The 13,818-nt window shown below is 41.5% G+C and overlaps 1 protein-coding gene across 2 annotated transcripts in view; it reads right to left on the reverse strand.

Moving 5' to 3' along the window:
- Nucleotides 1–13,818, reverse strand: part of Igf2bp2 (insulin like growth factor 2 mRNA binding protein 2) — a 151,213-nt gene that overhangs the window by 23,237 nt on the left and 114,158 nt on the right. The window contains exons 5-10 of one of the 2 annotated variants that reach the window (XM_005331015.4): nt 13,656–13,719; nt 9,064–9,336; nt 7,022–7,156; nt 3,587–3,709; nt 3,144–3,279; nt 332–460 (exon numbers count right to left, since the gene is read on the reverse strand). In XM_005331015.4, coding sequence (XP_005331072.1) covers nt 332–460; nt 3,144–3,279; nt 3,587–3,709; nt 7,022–7,156; nt 9,064–9,336; nt 13,656–13,719 — 860 coding nt within the window. The remainder of the gene's footprint in view (nt 1–331; nt 461–3,143; nt 3,280–3,586; nt 3,710–7,021; nt 7,157–9,063; nt 9,337–13,655; nt 13,720–13,818) is intronic. The other variant, XM_005331018.5, reaches the window with a different exon arrangement.

Here is a 13,818-nt window from a genome sequence, read left to right on the forward strand (position 1 = left end):
AAATAATACAAATGTTCTTATTTGAGCTAACAAATCTTTTTTTTTTAACAATAAATAGGCTTCTATTTAATCAATATGCTAGTATTCTATGAAAGACAAAATACTAGCATATTGATTAAATAGAGGATATTTAAGAGCACATGTTTAGAAGATGGTTTAATATCAATTTCCCCTGAGGAAGAAGTACTAAGAAATACTGGATTCCTCCTCCAATCACTCATGAGGATGGCCTCCACATGAAAGCTTTAGCTCTGACTCAACATAGCAGAGTAATGCTGCTGCCTGGCGGTGCCCAGAGCATAAGCAAATCTCTGAATCCTGAGCTACTTACAGCGAAGGGGTGGTAGGGGGCAGCGGGGGGAGCTCCGCGGGGCCCTGTTGGTGGTGGCAGCACGGACAGTCCTGTTGAAAAGATGCCAAGTGCGCTGAGGTTCAACCCTGGGATCAGATTGGCTTGTTGCTGGGAACAGAAATGGAGAAAAAATATGAGGGGAGGAGACCAGAGGGGTCCAGCTTGCCTGGGTCAACCTCCATTTCTTGTCTGAAAGGCACCAGCATTCCCCATTAGCTCTGCCCTGGCTCACAAGACCTCTTTGCCTTGCATTGGGGGTGGATGCCAATCCTCAACCCGACTGTGGCATGCCTTCAAAGCTTTTCTGCCAACCTTGGGAACATCTACACATCTTTCCATGGCAACTGAGGACCACCTGGGGACTCTGGCCACCTTGTCAACCTGTTATTTCCATCCTGCTCAATCTTGCTTCTTTCAATACCCACATGCTCTCTCTCACCTCTGGGCTCTTGCACATTTGACTCCCCTGGAAGAAAGTGCTTCTCTCCCTCCTCATCTGGCTGAGTCTCCCCTCACTCAGCTTAGTGTCCCCCTCATCCATGAAGCTTTCTCTGACCCCAGAGGTCTGAGCTCTAACGCCCTATCTGGGTTCTCCTGGCATTCCTGTTTCCTTAAAACAGCACTCATCATATGGTGTTTGAATGACCTGTGCAATTAACTTTTCCCCTTTTAGACCACGATTTCTTACAGAGACTCTTACTTAGTGTTGTGTACAGTGCCTGGTACATAGTTAAGTACTCAATAAATATTTGTTGAATGATTTCCCTGAAAACAAATTGGGTCAACAGGTTTTTCTCACTTTATCCAGGGACAGATCAGACCCTTCACTAGGACACTACATATGGAAATTCCATGATCCAAGTTTGGGATGGTCTGTGACTTCTGTCTCTTCATCATTTAGTTGCCAGCTTCACGATCATCTCACTCGCTTACTCCATGTTTTAAACCTGAGTATGTTCAAATGGGCTGGAGGCGGATTTTAAACCTCTTAGAGACAGAGGAATGTAGTCACCCCATAACTTGACGCCCTTTAGAATGTTTGGAACAGTAGAACTGGGATCTTCACCTTCATCTCATTCGATATGTAAGACCCTAGTGATTTTATGAGTCATCTCTCAGACCGTGGCTTTGAATAGACATGATGACTCTCATGCTCAGGTGACAAATCTTTGCAGCAACCAGACCCTTTTGAGCATTTCCAAGTGTTCACAGAAAGATGTCAAGAAGAAAATGAGCCGTTCAGATGGTCCTTCCACAGACAAACACACAGGGAGGAGGTTGCATGGCTGTCTCTTCCTCCACCTCTCCCCATCCTGCCTCACAGTCACCATGTGCTGTGGCCTGCTCAGGTGGGGCCCAGGTGATGTGGGGGCAGAGTGTGGACCTGCGTAAAGGCCAGTGTGGAAAGTGCTGCAGCGAGGGTGCTGGGGTTTAGTCCACAGAACTCTTGGTCAGCACTCATTCCTCTATGAAATGTTATCAGGTCTGAACTTGCTTCAAGGTCATCTGACACAGATGGGAAGTGGATGAGAGTTGAGATGAAACAAAATAAGCCATGAGGTCACAACCCAGTGAAGCTGGATTATCAGCTATGAGGGCTTATCAGAGATCTTTCCACCCTTCTGTATATGTTAGAAAATTATAATAAAAAGTTGTTACTCCCCTGAGCTGAGCTTGGGCTTTGCTAATAGACAAATATTTTTAGGACTTAGTCCTGAGTGCAGACTTGTGTTTCCCCATTATCAAGTGGGAACTAGTAGCAATAACAGGAAGGACACACTCAAACCAGTCTCCTAGCAGTATTAATGAGAGCTCAGGTGGAGGTCAGCAATTATTAAGCAATTTAAAAGTACAGATCACTAGCACGAGATAAAAACTGGAAGTTAATTATAAAGTGTGCTTTCTCTCCTCTGTACTGGAGGTTGAATCCAGGGATGCTTTACTACTGAGCAACATGCTCAGGCCTTTTATTTTATTTTTTGTTTTGAGACATGGTCTCACTAGGTTGCTGAGGCTGGCCTCAAACTGGTGATCCTCCTGCCTCAGGCTCCTGGGATTACAGTTATGCGTAATTGAACCTGGCCACAGTATGTTTTTTTTTTTGGGCGGGGGGAGTCTCAGGGATTAAACCCAGAGACACTTGACCACTGAGCTACATCCCCAGCCTTTTTGCTTTTGAGACAGTGTCTTACTAAGTTGCTTAGGGCCTTGCTAATTTGCTGAGAATTTAATTTAATTCCAGCTTTGAATTTGAAATCTTGCCTCAGCCTCCTGAGCTGATGGGATTACAGGCGTGCGCCACCAGGCCCGGCTCAAAGTTTTTATTTTTAAAACACCCAAAGTAATACGGACAATGTTACAGAAAGTTCTGAAATTAGGAGTTAAAAAAAACACTTTCCTAACATACCATATATTTTTAGTTTTGTATGGAGCCTTCCAGTAATTCCAATCCATATTATTTTATGTAATTGGAACCCTAGTTATAAATACTTTCACATGTCTTTCCTTAATAAACATCATAAGTATTTCCTGATTTTACAATCTTATTATTAGTCATTATTTTTTTTTAATGGCTTCACATTGTTTTGTCCAGTTTTGTGTTTATCACGTTTTACTAACTGGTTTCCTGACTGTTTTAATGCCTTTACCCCAGAGAAGTCAGGAACACTCCACATACTCATCTAGATAAGGCACTTTCTCATCAGCTGAATGACAGTGTTCTTAGAAAGGCCTGGGTCCTGTCTGAAAGCACAGAGGAAAACCAGCGGAGAAGGAAGCGCTAGGCACTTACATTAACGGCCAGCATATCGTTTTCAAAGGCCTCACGTAGCTTCTTCATAATCTCTATCTCAGCGTTGGCACAGGCTTCCACTGTGCCCTTCACAGTGATGGTTCGTTCAGGGTTGTATATGCTCAAATCCTGCAAACTGGCCAGTGGGAAAAAGAGAGACATTTCTTTTTCTGATAGCAAAAATAACATTCCAGAACAATCACAAACATGTCTTGGTAGAGAAAACTGGATTCCCTCACAACACACTCAAATCTTAGTGACTTAAGATAATATCCCCTGGAAAATGTCAGACTGGGAACTATGTATTTGTTTTTGATGATGATGGAAATAATTATATCACACATGATTATATTTCAATTTTAGGGAAAAGCAGATGAGTGGGGCATATCAAAATGCTCAAGTGATTTATCACTGGACGAAATGAACCTGAACGGGTGACTTACGATGAGATTGTTATCTTGGTCCCTGTCTCATGTTCGATTTTCTTCAAATTTCTGCCTTCTTTGCCAATCAGTCTTCCAACCAAACCATTGTGGGCCAAGATTTTCAGAGGGATCTCTTCAGCTCTAAAAGAGAAAAATGATGATTTAACACTTAAGATGGACAAAATGGCTGCCTCTCAAGAGACATCACCCTGCATTTTTCTTATATAATGGAAGCTATTTTGTTTGGATACCAAGTGGCCTTGGGCTTTAGGGGAGGCCAGGTCCCCTCGCCAACCTCAGGCTCATGAATTTCAATTAATGTAGCTAAACCATGATCATTTTACTCTCTTGTGGTAACTGGTTGGAAGGGAAAAGTGGGTCTACAAGGCAGATCTAGCCAATGAGATATGAATTAAAAACAGACCTACCAGGGATCGGGATGTAGCTTGGTGGTAAAGTACTTGCCTAGCATACACAAGGCTGTGAGTACCACCAAAAAAAAAAAAAAAAAAGACTGGGAATATAGCTCAGTAATAGAGCTGGATTCAATCTCTAATACTGCCAAAGAAAAAAGAAAAAATACCTACCACATGAACCAGCAAGTCCATCTCTGGGCATATACCCCCCCAAAATCAAAGCAGGGTCTGCTCTATGCCATAACATGGACGAACCTTAGAGATTTACGCTAAGTAAAATAAGCCAACTACTCTATGATTTCGCGTATATGAGTCATTTCAAGCTGTCAAATTCATAAAACATGTAGTAGAATGGTGGTTACCAGGGGTGGGGAAGAGGAAAAGGGAAAATTCTTCAAAGGGTTCAGAGTTTCAGATTTGCAAGATGGAAAAATTCTAGATATTGATTTCACAATAATACGAATATTTTTAACATTATTGAACTATTCATTTAAAAATAATTATGATAGATTTTATTTTAAAAATTTTATTATTATTATTTAAGATAGGATCTTGTGCTATGTTGCCTAGGTTGGTTTCAAACTCCTGGGCTCAAACTTCTTTGCCTCTGCTTCCCAAGGTGGGTGCTACCAAGCCTTATTAATATGGTAAATATTATGTTCATTTCTTTTCTTTTTTTTTTTTGTACTGGGGATTGAAACTAAGGATGCTTAATCACTGAGCTACATCCCAAACCCTTTTTTATATTTTATTTAGAGACAGAGTCTTGCTGAGTTGTTTAGTGCCTCACTAAATTGCTGAGGCTGGCTTTAAACTCACAATCCTCCCGCCTCAGCCTCCCGAGTCACTGGGATTACAGGTACGTGCCATCACACTTGGCTTAAGCCACTTGTATTTTCTATTACCTGAGACCAAAAACGTGTGGCAGATGCATTATTGCCTCAAAACAAACAGAATACTTGAAGACCTCCCCCAAATGTAACTTTCAGAGAGTAGGGCTTTTGTCCGCTTTGCTCGCTGCTCAGTTCCTGGCACACAGAACAGTGCCTGGCCCATAGTTGGTACTCAATAAAGAGTTGGCAAAAGAATAGAGTTTAAGCATCCTTATTCTCTGACAGCTTTTATCTTCTACTCAGCCCCCTCAGGGCTGTCACTGACAAGGGAGGCCTTTTCTGAAACCCTCAAGGGCCTTCTTGTCCCCCTAAAACCTTGACTGGGGCTTCCCATTACATGTAATCACCCGGTCTTGCATTTCTCCACTTCTCATAGCTGCACATAATTACTGGTGTGACTGTTTAATGAGTCTCTCTCCCACTGGACTGGTAAGCTCCACAAAGCAAGGACTGGATCTTGCTCGTGGTTATAGCTTTGGCACACACAGTGCTTAGCATGGTTCAGGTACTCAGAAAAAAATATTTCAAAGACATTCAAATGCTCTCTCTTGGCTCTACATGAAAACTTTAAAGACCAAATTTATAAAAAATGAGTCTTGCTGACTACTTAGAATTTTGTAAGTTGCACCTAGGTTAAAGGATCAAGGAGGGAGTTACTCATAAAATTCTAAATAATTAGGATGAAAGAAGGCTTTCCTCAAATTAAGCTGTGGCATTTAGGGAATTTAAAGAGCCATAAAGAGCAAATAATTCATAAATGAAAGGTTGGAGTCTCTTATGAAATCTGAATATAGACTTGCAATGTTCCTCTTTTAAAAACTACTTTCATCTTCCCAGTTTTGGGACAGTTATGTTTGACATTATTTGCCAAATTAATATTATATTCAATTCATGCTTCATTGCTCCTCTATAAAACTGCCACTATGGCCCACAAATTTTGCCAAACTGACATTGTCTTTTTAAAAATTAAATTTTCTATTTTATTACCATTCATCAATTTATAATATAAAAATCAACTCATTTAGTAAGAAATTGTGCTTGCCATTCAAATTGATACAATGCTCATTGTTATGGTTTGACTATGAAGGGTCCCCCTAAAGCTCCTGTTAATTCAGGAATGTTCAGAGGTAAAATGATGGGACTGCGAGAGTTGTAACCTCATCAGTCCATCCTAGTCTGAATGGTCTGAGTGGGAACTCAGGCAGGTGGGTGATGGTGGGATGAGGTAGATGATTGGGGACATGCCCTGGAAGGGTGCATCTTCCCTACAGCCTCTTCCCCTTTCTCTCTCTGTTTTCTGGTTATCATGAAGGGTGAGCTCTCCTCTATCTTGCCATGAAATGCTTTCCTCCGTCATGATGTTCTGCCTCACCTTGGGTCCAGAGCAAGAAGTTGGCACACCATGAACTGAACCTCTAAAACCGTGAGCCAAAATAAATCTTCTCTAAATCGTTCGTCAGGTATTTTTGTTACAGCTACGCAAAGCTGACCAACATACTCTATTATACTGTGGAAGCCTAAGAACTATTTCATAAAGGGAAGGAGGAGATGGAAGAAAAGGAGGATGAAGAGTAAAGTAATCACTCGGAAACTAGTTTCTTCTACTCAAGGAAATACAATCCAATTTTAAGAGTGCAAATGGTATAGAAACATGCTGGAAAAAACCTTTTCCAAAATAGTAAAGGATAGCTCAGGAGACAATGAACATCCTAAACATGCGCTATTCAATATGACAGCCATTAGCCATATCCATGGCTATTCAGATTTGAATTAGTTGAAATCAAGTTTTCATCTCTTCCACTGCACTATTCACATTTCAGTTACTCAACACCAGTCTGTGACTAGTGGTTATTTTATTGAACAGTGCAGATATAGAACAGTTCCGTCATTGCAAGTTGTACTAGACAGCATAAGTATTCATGTTCTTACCAATATTACTACCAATGGGTGATGGTAACATTGGGATCACCAAAACACAAGTGAAGAAAAAACATATTGTAAATGTAAAAGGTCTGTTCGCTATGGTGTTCTTCTTGGGATCAAATTTCTTAAACACAATCCCTCCCCTGTTCCCTTTACTGAGTTACAGACCTAAAGCTTTTAACATTTCTTACTCTATACCCGGGTAACGTATGTAAACTTACAGTTTGGTCTCATCAGCTTCCTTCTGCATGATTTCAAGAATCATGCGGCAGGCTTCAGATGTCCCCTCTGGGGTGGCATGGATGGTAACAGGCTTTTCTGCTGCCCCTGAGTTCTCTTTTCTATGGATGTCTACCCTGTAAGAAAGGAATCAGGCACAATAAGTACAACATCCTCTGGGGTAGGACCCTAGTCCCAAGAAAGCCTGGCACCAGCCAACACCAAGGGCACAGACAGGAAAGCGTCATCAGCACGTTCACAACCAATGCCATTCTCCAAGAAGGTGGCAAGCAGTGCAGGGGGTCTGTGCCAAGCTCTAATCCTTGGCACTGCCATTCAGAAAGGGACTGTTTCTCATAGGAGTGCTGTGGGACAGAGGCATCAAGCCAGCTTGGTAATGAAGCCAGTTTGGTAGATGAAGTATTTTCTGCAGACTTTCAGATGACTGCAGAAGCAAAGAGTAAAGTGAGAAGGATAATACTGCACACTGGCACCATGCCGTCTCTGAACTGATTGCAGCTTTTAAAACCCATATGTTAATCCAAACCCAAACACCAAATTTGATCAAGCTTTATATGTTTGAGTGTGGATAAAACACAGAGGCATGCCCTCTCTCTGCCTCTCTAAGTTTTTGGTTTCCTTTCCATTGGCAGCCTGCCTTCTTCCGGCTCTTAAAACTAATGGCTCAAAAGCTTGATGACTTTATCAGACTTCCTTGGGTAGCTGTGGCCCTACTCATTTTGTTAACTTTCAAAATCATGTATCTATTGTATCCCTTTATACTCTGGCTGTTATAAAGCCCAGAGTCAAATCTTTGGCTTACTTCTTTAAAACAGGCACACAATTTGAACATTAAATTCAGTTTTTTTTTTAAGCTACCTTCAACAATCTTTGGAATAAAAGGAGATATAAATAAAAATCACATTCTCAGTGAGGCAAACTTGATGGAAAAGAAAGGGTTGTGTGTTTGTTTTTTGTTTATTTGCAAAAAATATATACAAACTTTACTGTACGCTTAAGGCATGGGACTGTGCTAACCCAAAGGGCTGATTTTTAAAATAAAAGGAACATGAGATAGTAATTTCTCTATTTCACTTTTCCTCCAAAGATTATGCACTCTAGGCCTTATCCATCTTAGTGTCTATACTTAGGGTTAACTCAGATGCTGAGGAAATTAGCTTTTCTTTTTTTTTTTTCCAGGTTACAAAGCCTCTTTACAAACCTCAAACATTTCAGGTTAAAATGCACTAGCACATATATGTAACTAGCATTTGTCGTACTTTTGATGTTTGCAATTGAAGTGATTTCTTTAAATCTGCCTGGTTTTGCTAATTCTCACAATAATCCTGGCAAAACAGTAATCTCCTTTTCACAGAAGAAGCAATTGATACTCAGGTTAAATTTTTTTTCCCCCAAGATCATATAGTCATTAAGTGGTAAAACTTGAACATGAGTCATTGTTTTTCAAGTCCTGTGCTGTGGTCTTACAAACCTAAAAAAAAAATCGAGAACTGCACAAGTCATTTTATCCGACTCCTTTTACAGTTCAGTCTCTTTAAACAGAGAGAAAACTAAACCTAAGGCCAGTGTACTTTCCTTCTTGCTTGATGCACCAATGACTCACCATGTCCACGTGAGACTACCTAGGTGGTCTCTAAAAGAATGTCTACCTCCAGGGCTCAGACTTAGGGCAGAAGGTAGAGCTAAGACAGAGGGCTTGACAATCCCACAGAACCCCACACCTGGGCTGTTTTAGAACTACATGCATTCAGGGCATTAGTTAGCTTATGGGAACAATCCTTGGCTATGAGGTTCATCAGTGCCCTCTTTACACACCTTTGGCTTGTGTCTGTTATGCAATTAGCACTAAAGCTCATCATGGCCCCCAGCTCGAAGTTAGTCTGTTAGTAGTCCTGTTTAAAGAAGCTACTATCCCATACAATGTCCCTCCCACCCCACCCCATTGCTGATATAAGCAAGAGTGACCTGAAGGTGGCAGGGGACCCCCTTGGAAGGAAGCAAAGGAAGCCCCGGAGGCACGTACCGGGACTGGGTCTGCTTAGTGATGTTCTTTATGGTCAAGCCCTCCTTTCCGATGATGGCACCAACAAACTGGGTGGGGACCAGGATCCGCAGCGGGAAATCAATCTGTCTGGCCTGAGAAGAGCCCCCGGGGGCGTGGCCTTGCTCCCGGGAAGAGTGGTCCCCACGCTGGGCTCGCTGAGGGGGCGAAGGGGAGCTCACCTCTTCATCCGGGATGTAGGAAATCTTGAAGGAGTAGTTCTCAAACTGATGCCCACTTAGCTTCTCGATGGCTCTGGAATGCAGCAGGGAGGGGAGAGCCTTGTCAGAGAGCGACATGGAGGAAGACTCTCCGGGGGACGGGTGGGTGCACTCCCTTCTACCAGGCGCTTATGTGGGTGTGGGTGTGGGTGCCGCGCACCGCACTGAGCATACAGTGGAGGGCAAGCTCTGCTCCCCCGGAGCTTACAGCTAACAGTGAAATGTCGCCACACACAACTAACCGGTCAGGGTCGCTCCATGTGAATTTGGGGACCAAATAAGGACCCAGACCACCCAGAAAGCACCTTATCTTTGGGTTCAGTGACCGCTCCTCAGCTGCAGCTCCCACAAGGGGGCCAAGGCAGGCAAGAAGGAGAGAGCGCGCCAGGAACCCGGACTTTATTGGGGAGAAGCCATTCAAATGAGGCAAGGGGTAGGGTTACCACAAACAAGTGGGTGTAATCCAACCCCATCGGTGACGCCCACTTCTGGACCCCACAGAGGTAAGGTCCAACTGCATTGCAATGGTCAGTACCTCCTTACTCAGGACCTAAAGGTGTGTACACAGCTCCTGGCCAGAGTGGCTCCCCACAATTAAAACAAGTGATCACCTATAGGCTTGGACCGACTGGACGAACAATCCTGCCTTCTGCTCTTCACCACCCTGGGTTGTATCCTCCTCACCCAAAACTCTTTGTAGATATCAGTAGAAAATCATCATTTTTTTTCTTTTTAATCACAACATAACATTTGTTATTGAAAATTCAGAAATACTTAAGTACAAATAAAGAATTCTATTCCATTCTATTTTTTCCTATCTTCAGTAAGTGTAAATGTATTATAAAAATGAATTGATATTGTACATATAATTTTCTAATCTTTAAAAAATTAATACTCAACATTTTTCCATGTCTTTATATTTTAACAGGCTAATCATTTATCCAAGTTTTTGAAATTGACTTTATTGTAGATATGTACATTAGGTCCCATCTTTCACAATTACATATAGAATTACCACAAGCATCTTTGCAGCTACAGTTCCACACACAGGACAAATTCCTACTATTAAAATAAAGTTCTCAGATTTCTTTTTCTTTTTTGGTACCAGGGATTGAACCCAGGGGTGCTTAAACACTGACCCACATCCCCAGCCCTTTTTTATATTTTATTTAGAGACAAGGTCTTGCTGAGTTGCTTAAAACCTTGATAAGTTGCTGAGGCTGGCTTTGAAATCAAGATCCTCCAGCCTCAGTCTCCCCAGCCACTGTTTATAGGCATGTACCACCATGTCCAGCTCAGATTTCTTTCTTTCTTTTTTTTAAATTTCATTTTTGTGGAAGGGGGTACTGAGTATTGAAAACAGAAGTGCTTTTACCACTGAGCTACACCCTCAGCCCTATTTTGTACTTTTTATGTTAAGACAAGGTGTCACTCAGTTGCTTAGTACTTGGCTGTTGCTGATGCTGTCTTTGAACCTGTGATCCTCCTGCCTCAGCCTCTTGAGCCTCTAGGATTACAGGCGTGCACCACCATGCCTGGCCCTTTTTATTTTTATATATTTTTAAAGATAGGGCCTCACTTGCTGAAGCTGGCCTTGAACTTGCCATTCTCCTGGGTCGCTGGAATTACTAATGTATACCACCACACCTGGCTCTAAGTCCACAGATTCCTAACATCTTAAGTATTGCCCACTGGCCCTCTGGAAAGGTTTCAACATTTCCTATCCCACACAGCAGTTTAGGAGAGTACTTATGTCCCCAATCCTCAAAAGTACAGAGCACTGTTATGTAGATTATAGATATCACTGTGATAGGGGGTAAAGAATAACCCACTTTTGTACTTTAAAAATTATACATGAGACAGAACAATTCCTTCTTTTTCTTTTTTTTTTTTTTTTTTGGTTGGGGGGGGTCCCAGGGATTGAACTCAGGGGCACTTAACCACAGAGCCACATCCCTGGATCTTTTTTTTTTTTTTTGTATTTTATATAGAGACAGGATCTCACCGAGTTGTTTAGGGCCTCACTAAATTGCTGAGGCTGGCTTTAAACTCATGATCCTCCTGCCTCAGCCTCCCGAGCTGCTGGACTTATAGGAATGCACAACTGTGCTGGGCTCTTCCCATGGTTTTGGCAGCAGCATTAATCCAATTCTACTAAGTTAATGTACAGGGTTTGTGAATTTATCACAAATAAGCACTGTCTGAATTAAAAAAGGCAAGAGAGTAACCTGTATAGGTGTTCACCAAAGTGGCAGCAGGATAGAAAATAGAATGGTAGTTGCTGGTGGGACTATAAATTGGTGCAACCACTCTGGAAATCAATATGGCGATCCCTCAGAAAACCTGGAATGGAATCACCATTTGATCCAGTTATCCCACTCTTTGGCATATACCCAAAGAACTTAAAATTAGCATACTACAGTGATTCGGCCACATCAATGTTTATAGCAGCTCAATTCACAATAGCTAAGCTACAGAAACAACCTAGGTACCCTTCAATAGATGAAAGGATAAAGAAAATGTGGTATATATACACATTCTTTATGAGCCATAAAGAAGAATGAAATTATGGGCATTTGCCAGCAAATGGATGAAACTAGAGACTATCATACTAAGAGGAATAAGCCAATCCTTACAAACCAAAGACCGAATGTTCTCTCAAATATATAGATGCTAACACACAATAAGGGTTGGGGGGGGGATTAGACAAAGGGGAATGAAGGAAAGGTAGAAGGGTTCAGAATAGAAAAGACAGTAGAATGAATTGGGCAAAACCTTCCTATGTTCTTACATGAATACAGGACCAGTGTAATTCCATGTCATGTACAACCATAAGAATGGGAAATTACACTCCATGTATGTATGATAGGTCAAAATACATTCTACTGTCATGTATAACTAAAAAGAATAAAAATTTTTTTAAAAAGCTAGAATGGTAGGTTCTTAGAGCATCTTCAGTTGACACATGTGCTAAAGTTAATGGCAAATAAATCTTTTTTTTTTCAGTGCAAAATTAACTTTCTCAACACTATTGGTATGAGAATGTGTTAAAATATCTTTACGTGTGTTAAAAACTAGCAAAAGAAGTTGAGATTATAATCCTAGATGGATACATTAGGGAGGAGTTCAGGGACACCAAGATGGCGGAGACAGGGTATCAAAAGCTGCTGGAGGAAAAGACAATAAATCCCATTACCATGACAACTCCCACCAAATTTTAAAATGACCAATGGAAGTAAAGTGGACAGTATTCTAATTAGGTTTTCTAAAGTAACTAATGGCAGGGAGGGATTGGAAAACATTCTGATTAGGTATCATAAGATAACCAACTGGAGAAAATGGGGTAAGGCCTTCAATCAGGTCCGTATAGGGAAGAGAATGCTGCATAGACATTGTGCAAACACTGGGGGCCTTGATCCTCTCTCTCTGGCTCAGCCCATTCTGTTCTACGTAACAGAGTGCTATCTTCACCTTCAATATATCAGTGCTCTATCTGCTACTTCTGTGTGTCTTCGCTCAATTCCTTATTCGGAATGCCTAGGACCTGGACTTGGACTTGACGTTCCAACAGTAACAGATATATAACCAAAGTTAGGCCACAGGCATAAAGTAAGACCACATGTGGCCAGATTTCTAGCTATGATGACCTGACCAGCACTTCAAGAACCTCCTTTAAAAAAGGAACTTGTTTTTTTTTTTTTTAAAGAACTCAGTCCCATGTTCGTCAACAATTAAGCTTAAATTATCAATCACAGAAGCAATGTAATAATAGAGACTAGGAGGAGAAAGGGGGTAGAGATAAGAACCTAAGCCATGTCCCACTCCCAGATAATTCACCCACTGCTGCTGGCACTGAGGTAGATCCTTTTTTTAATAATATATAGAGGAAAATGTCATGTTTCAGTACCCATCAAATGAGTGTGAACAGAAACAGGCTGTGTATTTTCCCCATGGCCCACGAAGGAAGCTCTGAGTACAAGGAACTCCAAGTGGTTGTCAAAACAGAGTCCAAAAGACACGGCCCTCTATTCCCAACCATGTCAGGACACAGCATCCACCTTTGTTTTAATGCCAATGTTCAACATTTTTTAAGATAGTTTCTGCACAATCACCAAACATCGTCATATGAATGTCCTGGGGCTTCTCTGCATATTGAAAGTGGCTGGAATATGCTGGAGCTATACCAATATGCCAACTGTGGCTCAGGTGTCATGAGCTCCTGGGATGTGTCAAAGGGGGCATGGATTAACCTCCACCAATCTTCTTAGAAAGGGTTTATAAACACAGGACTCAATGGAATTCCAAGACAAAATTAAAATAAATTCAAAAGGAAATAAACCTGAGTCCACGTACATTTTTGCTTCTTCTCTTGTTGCATAGGTAACGTTGACAACAGCAGTTTCTGTGTCTGTGTTGACTATGGAAGAAACAAAAACTGTATTATCATTTTTAAAAAGTCGGTTACTCTCTGGCTCAAGGCAGACAGACTAGCTTTAGAGAAAATGTACCAAATAGG

The sequence above is a fragment of the Ictidomys tridecemlineatus genome, chromosome 3 (assembly GCF_052094955.1).
Source record: "Ictidomys tridecemlineatus isolate mIctTri1 chromosome 3, mIctTri1.hap1, whole genome shotgun sequence".
Classification (NCBI taxonomy): domain Eukaryota; kingdom Metazoa; phylum Chordata; class Mammalia; order Rodentia; family Sciuridae; genus Ictidomys; species Ictidomys tridecemlineatus.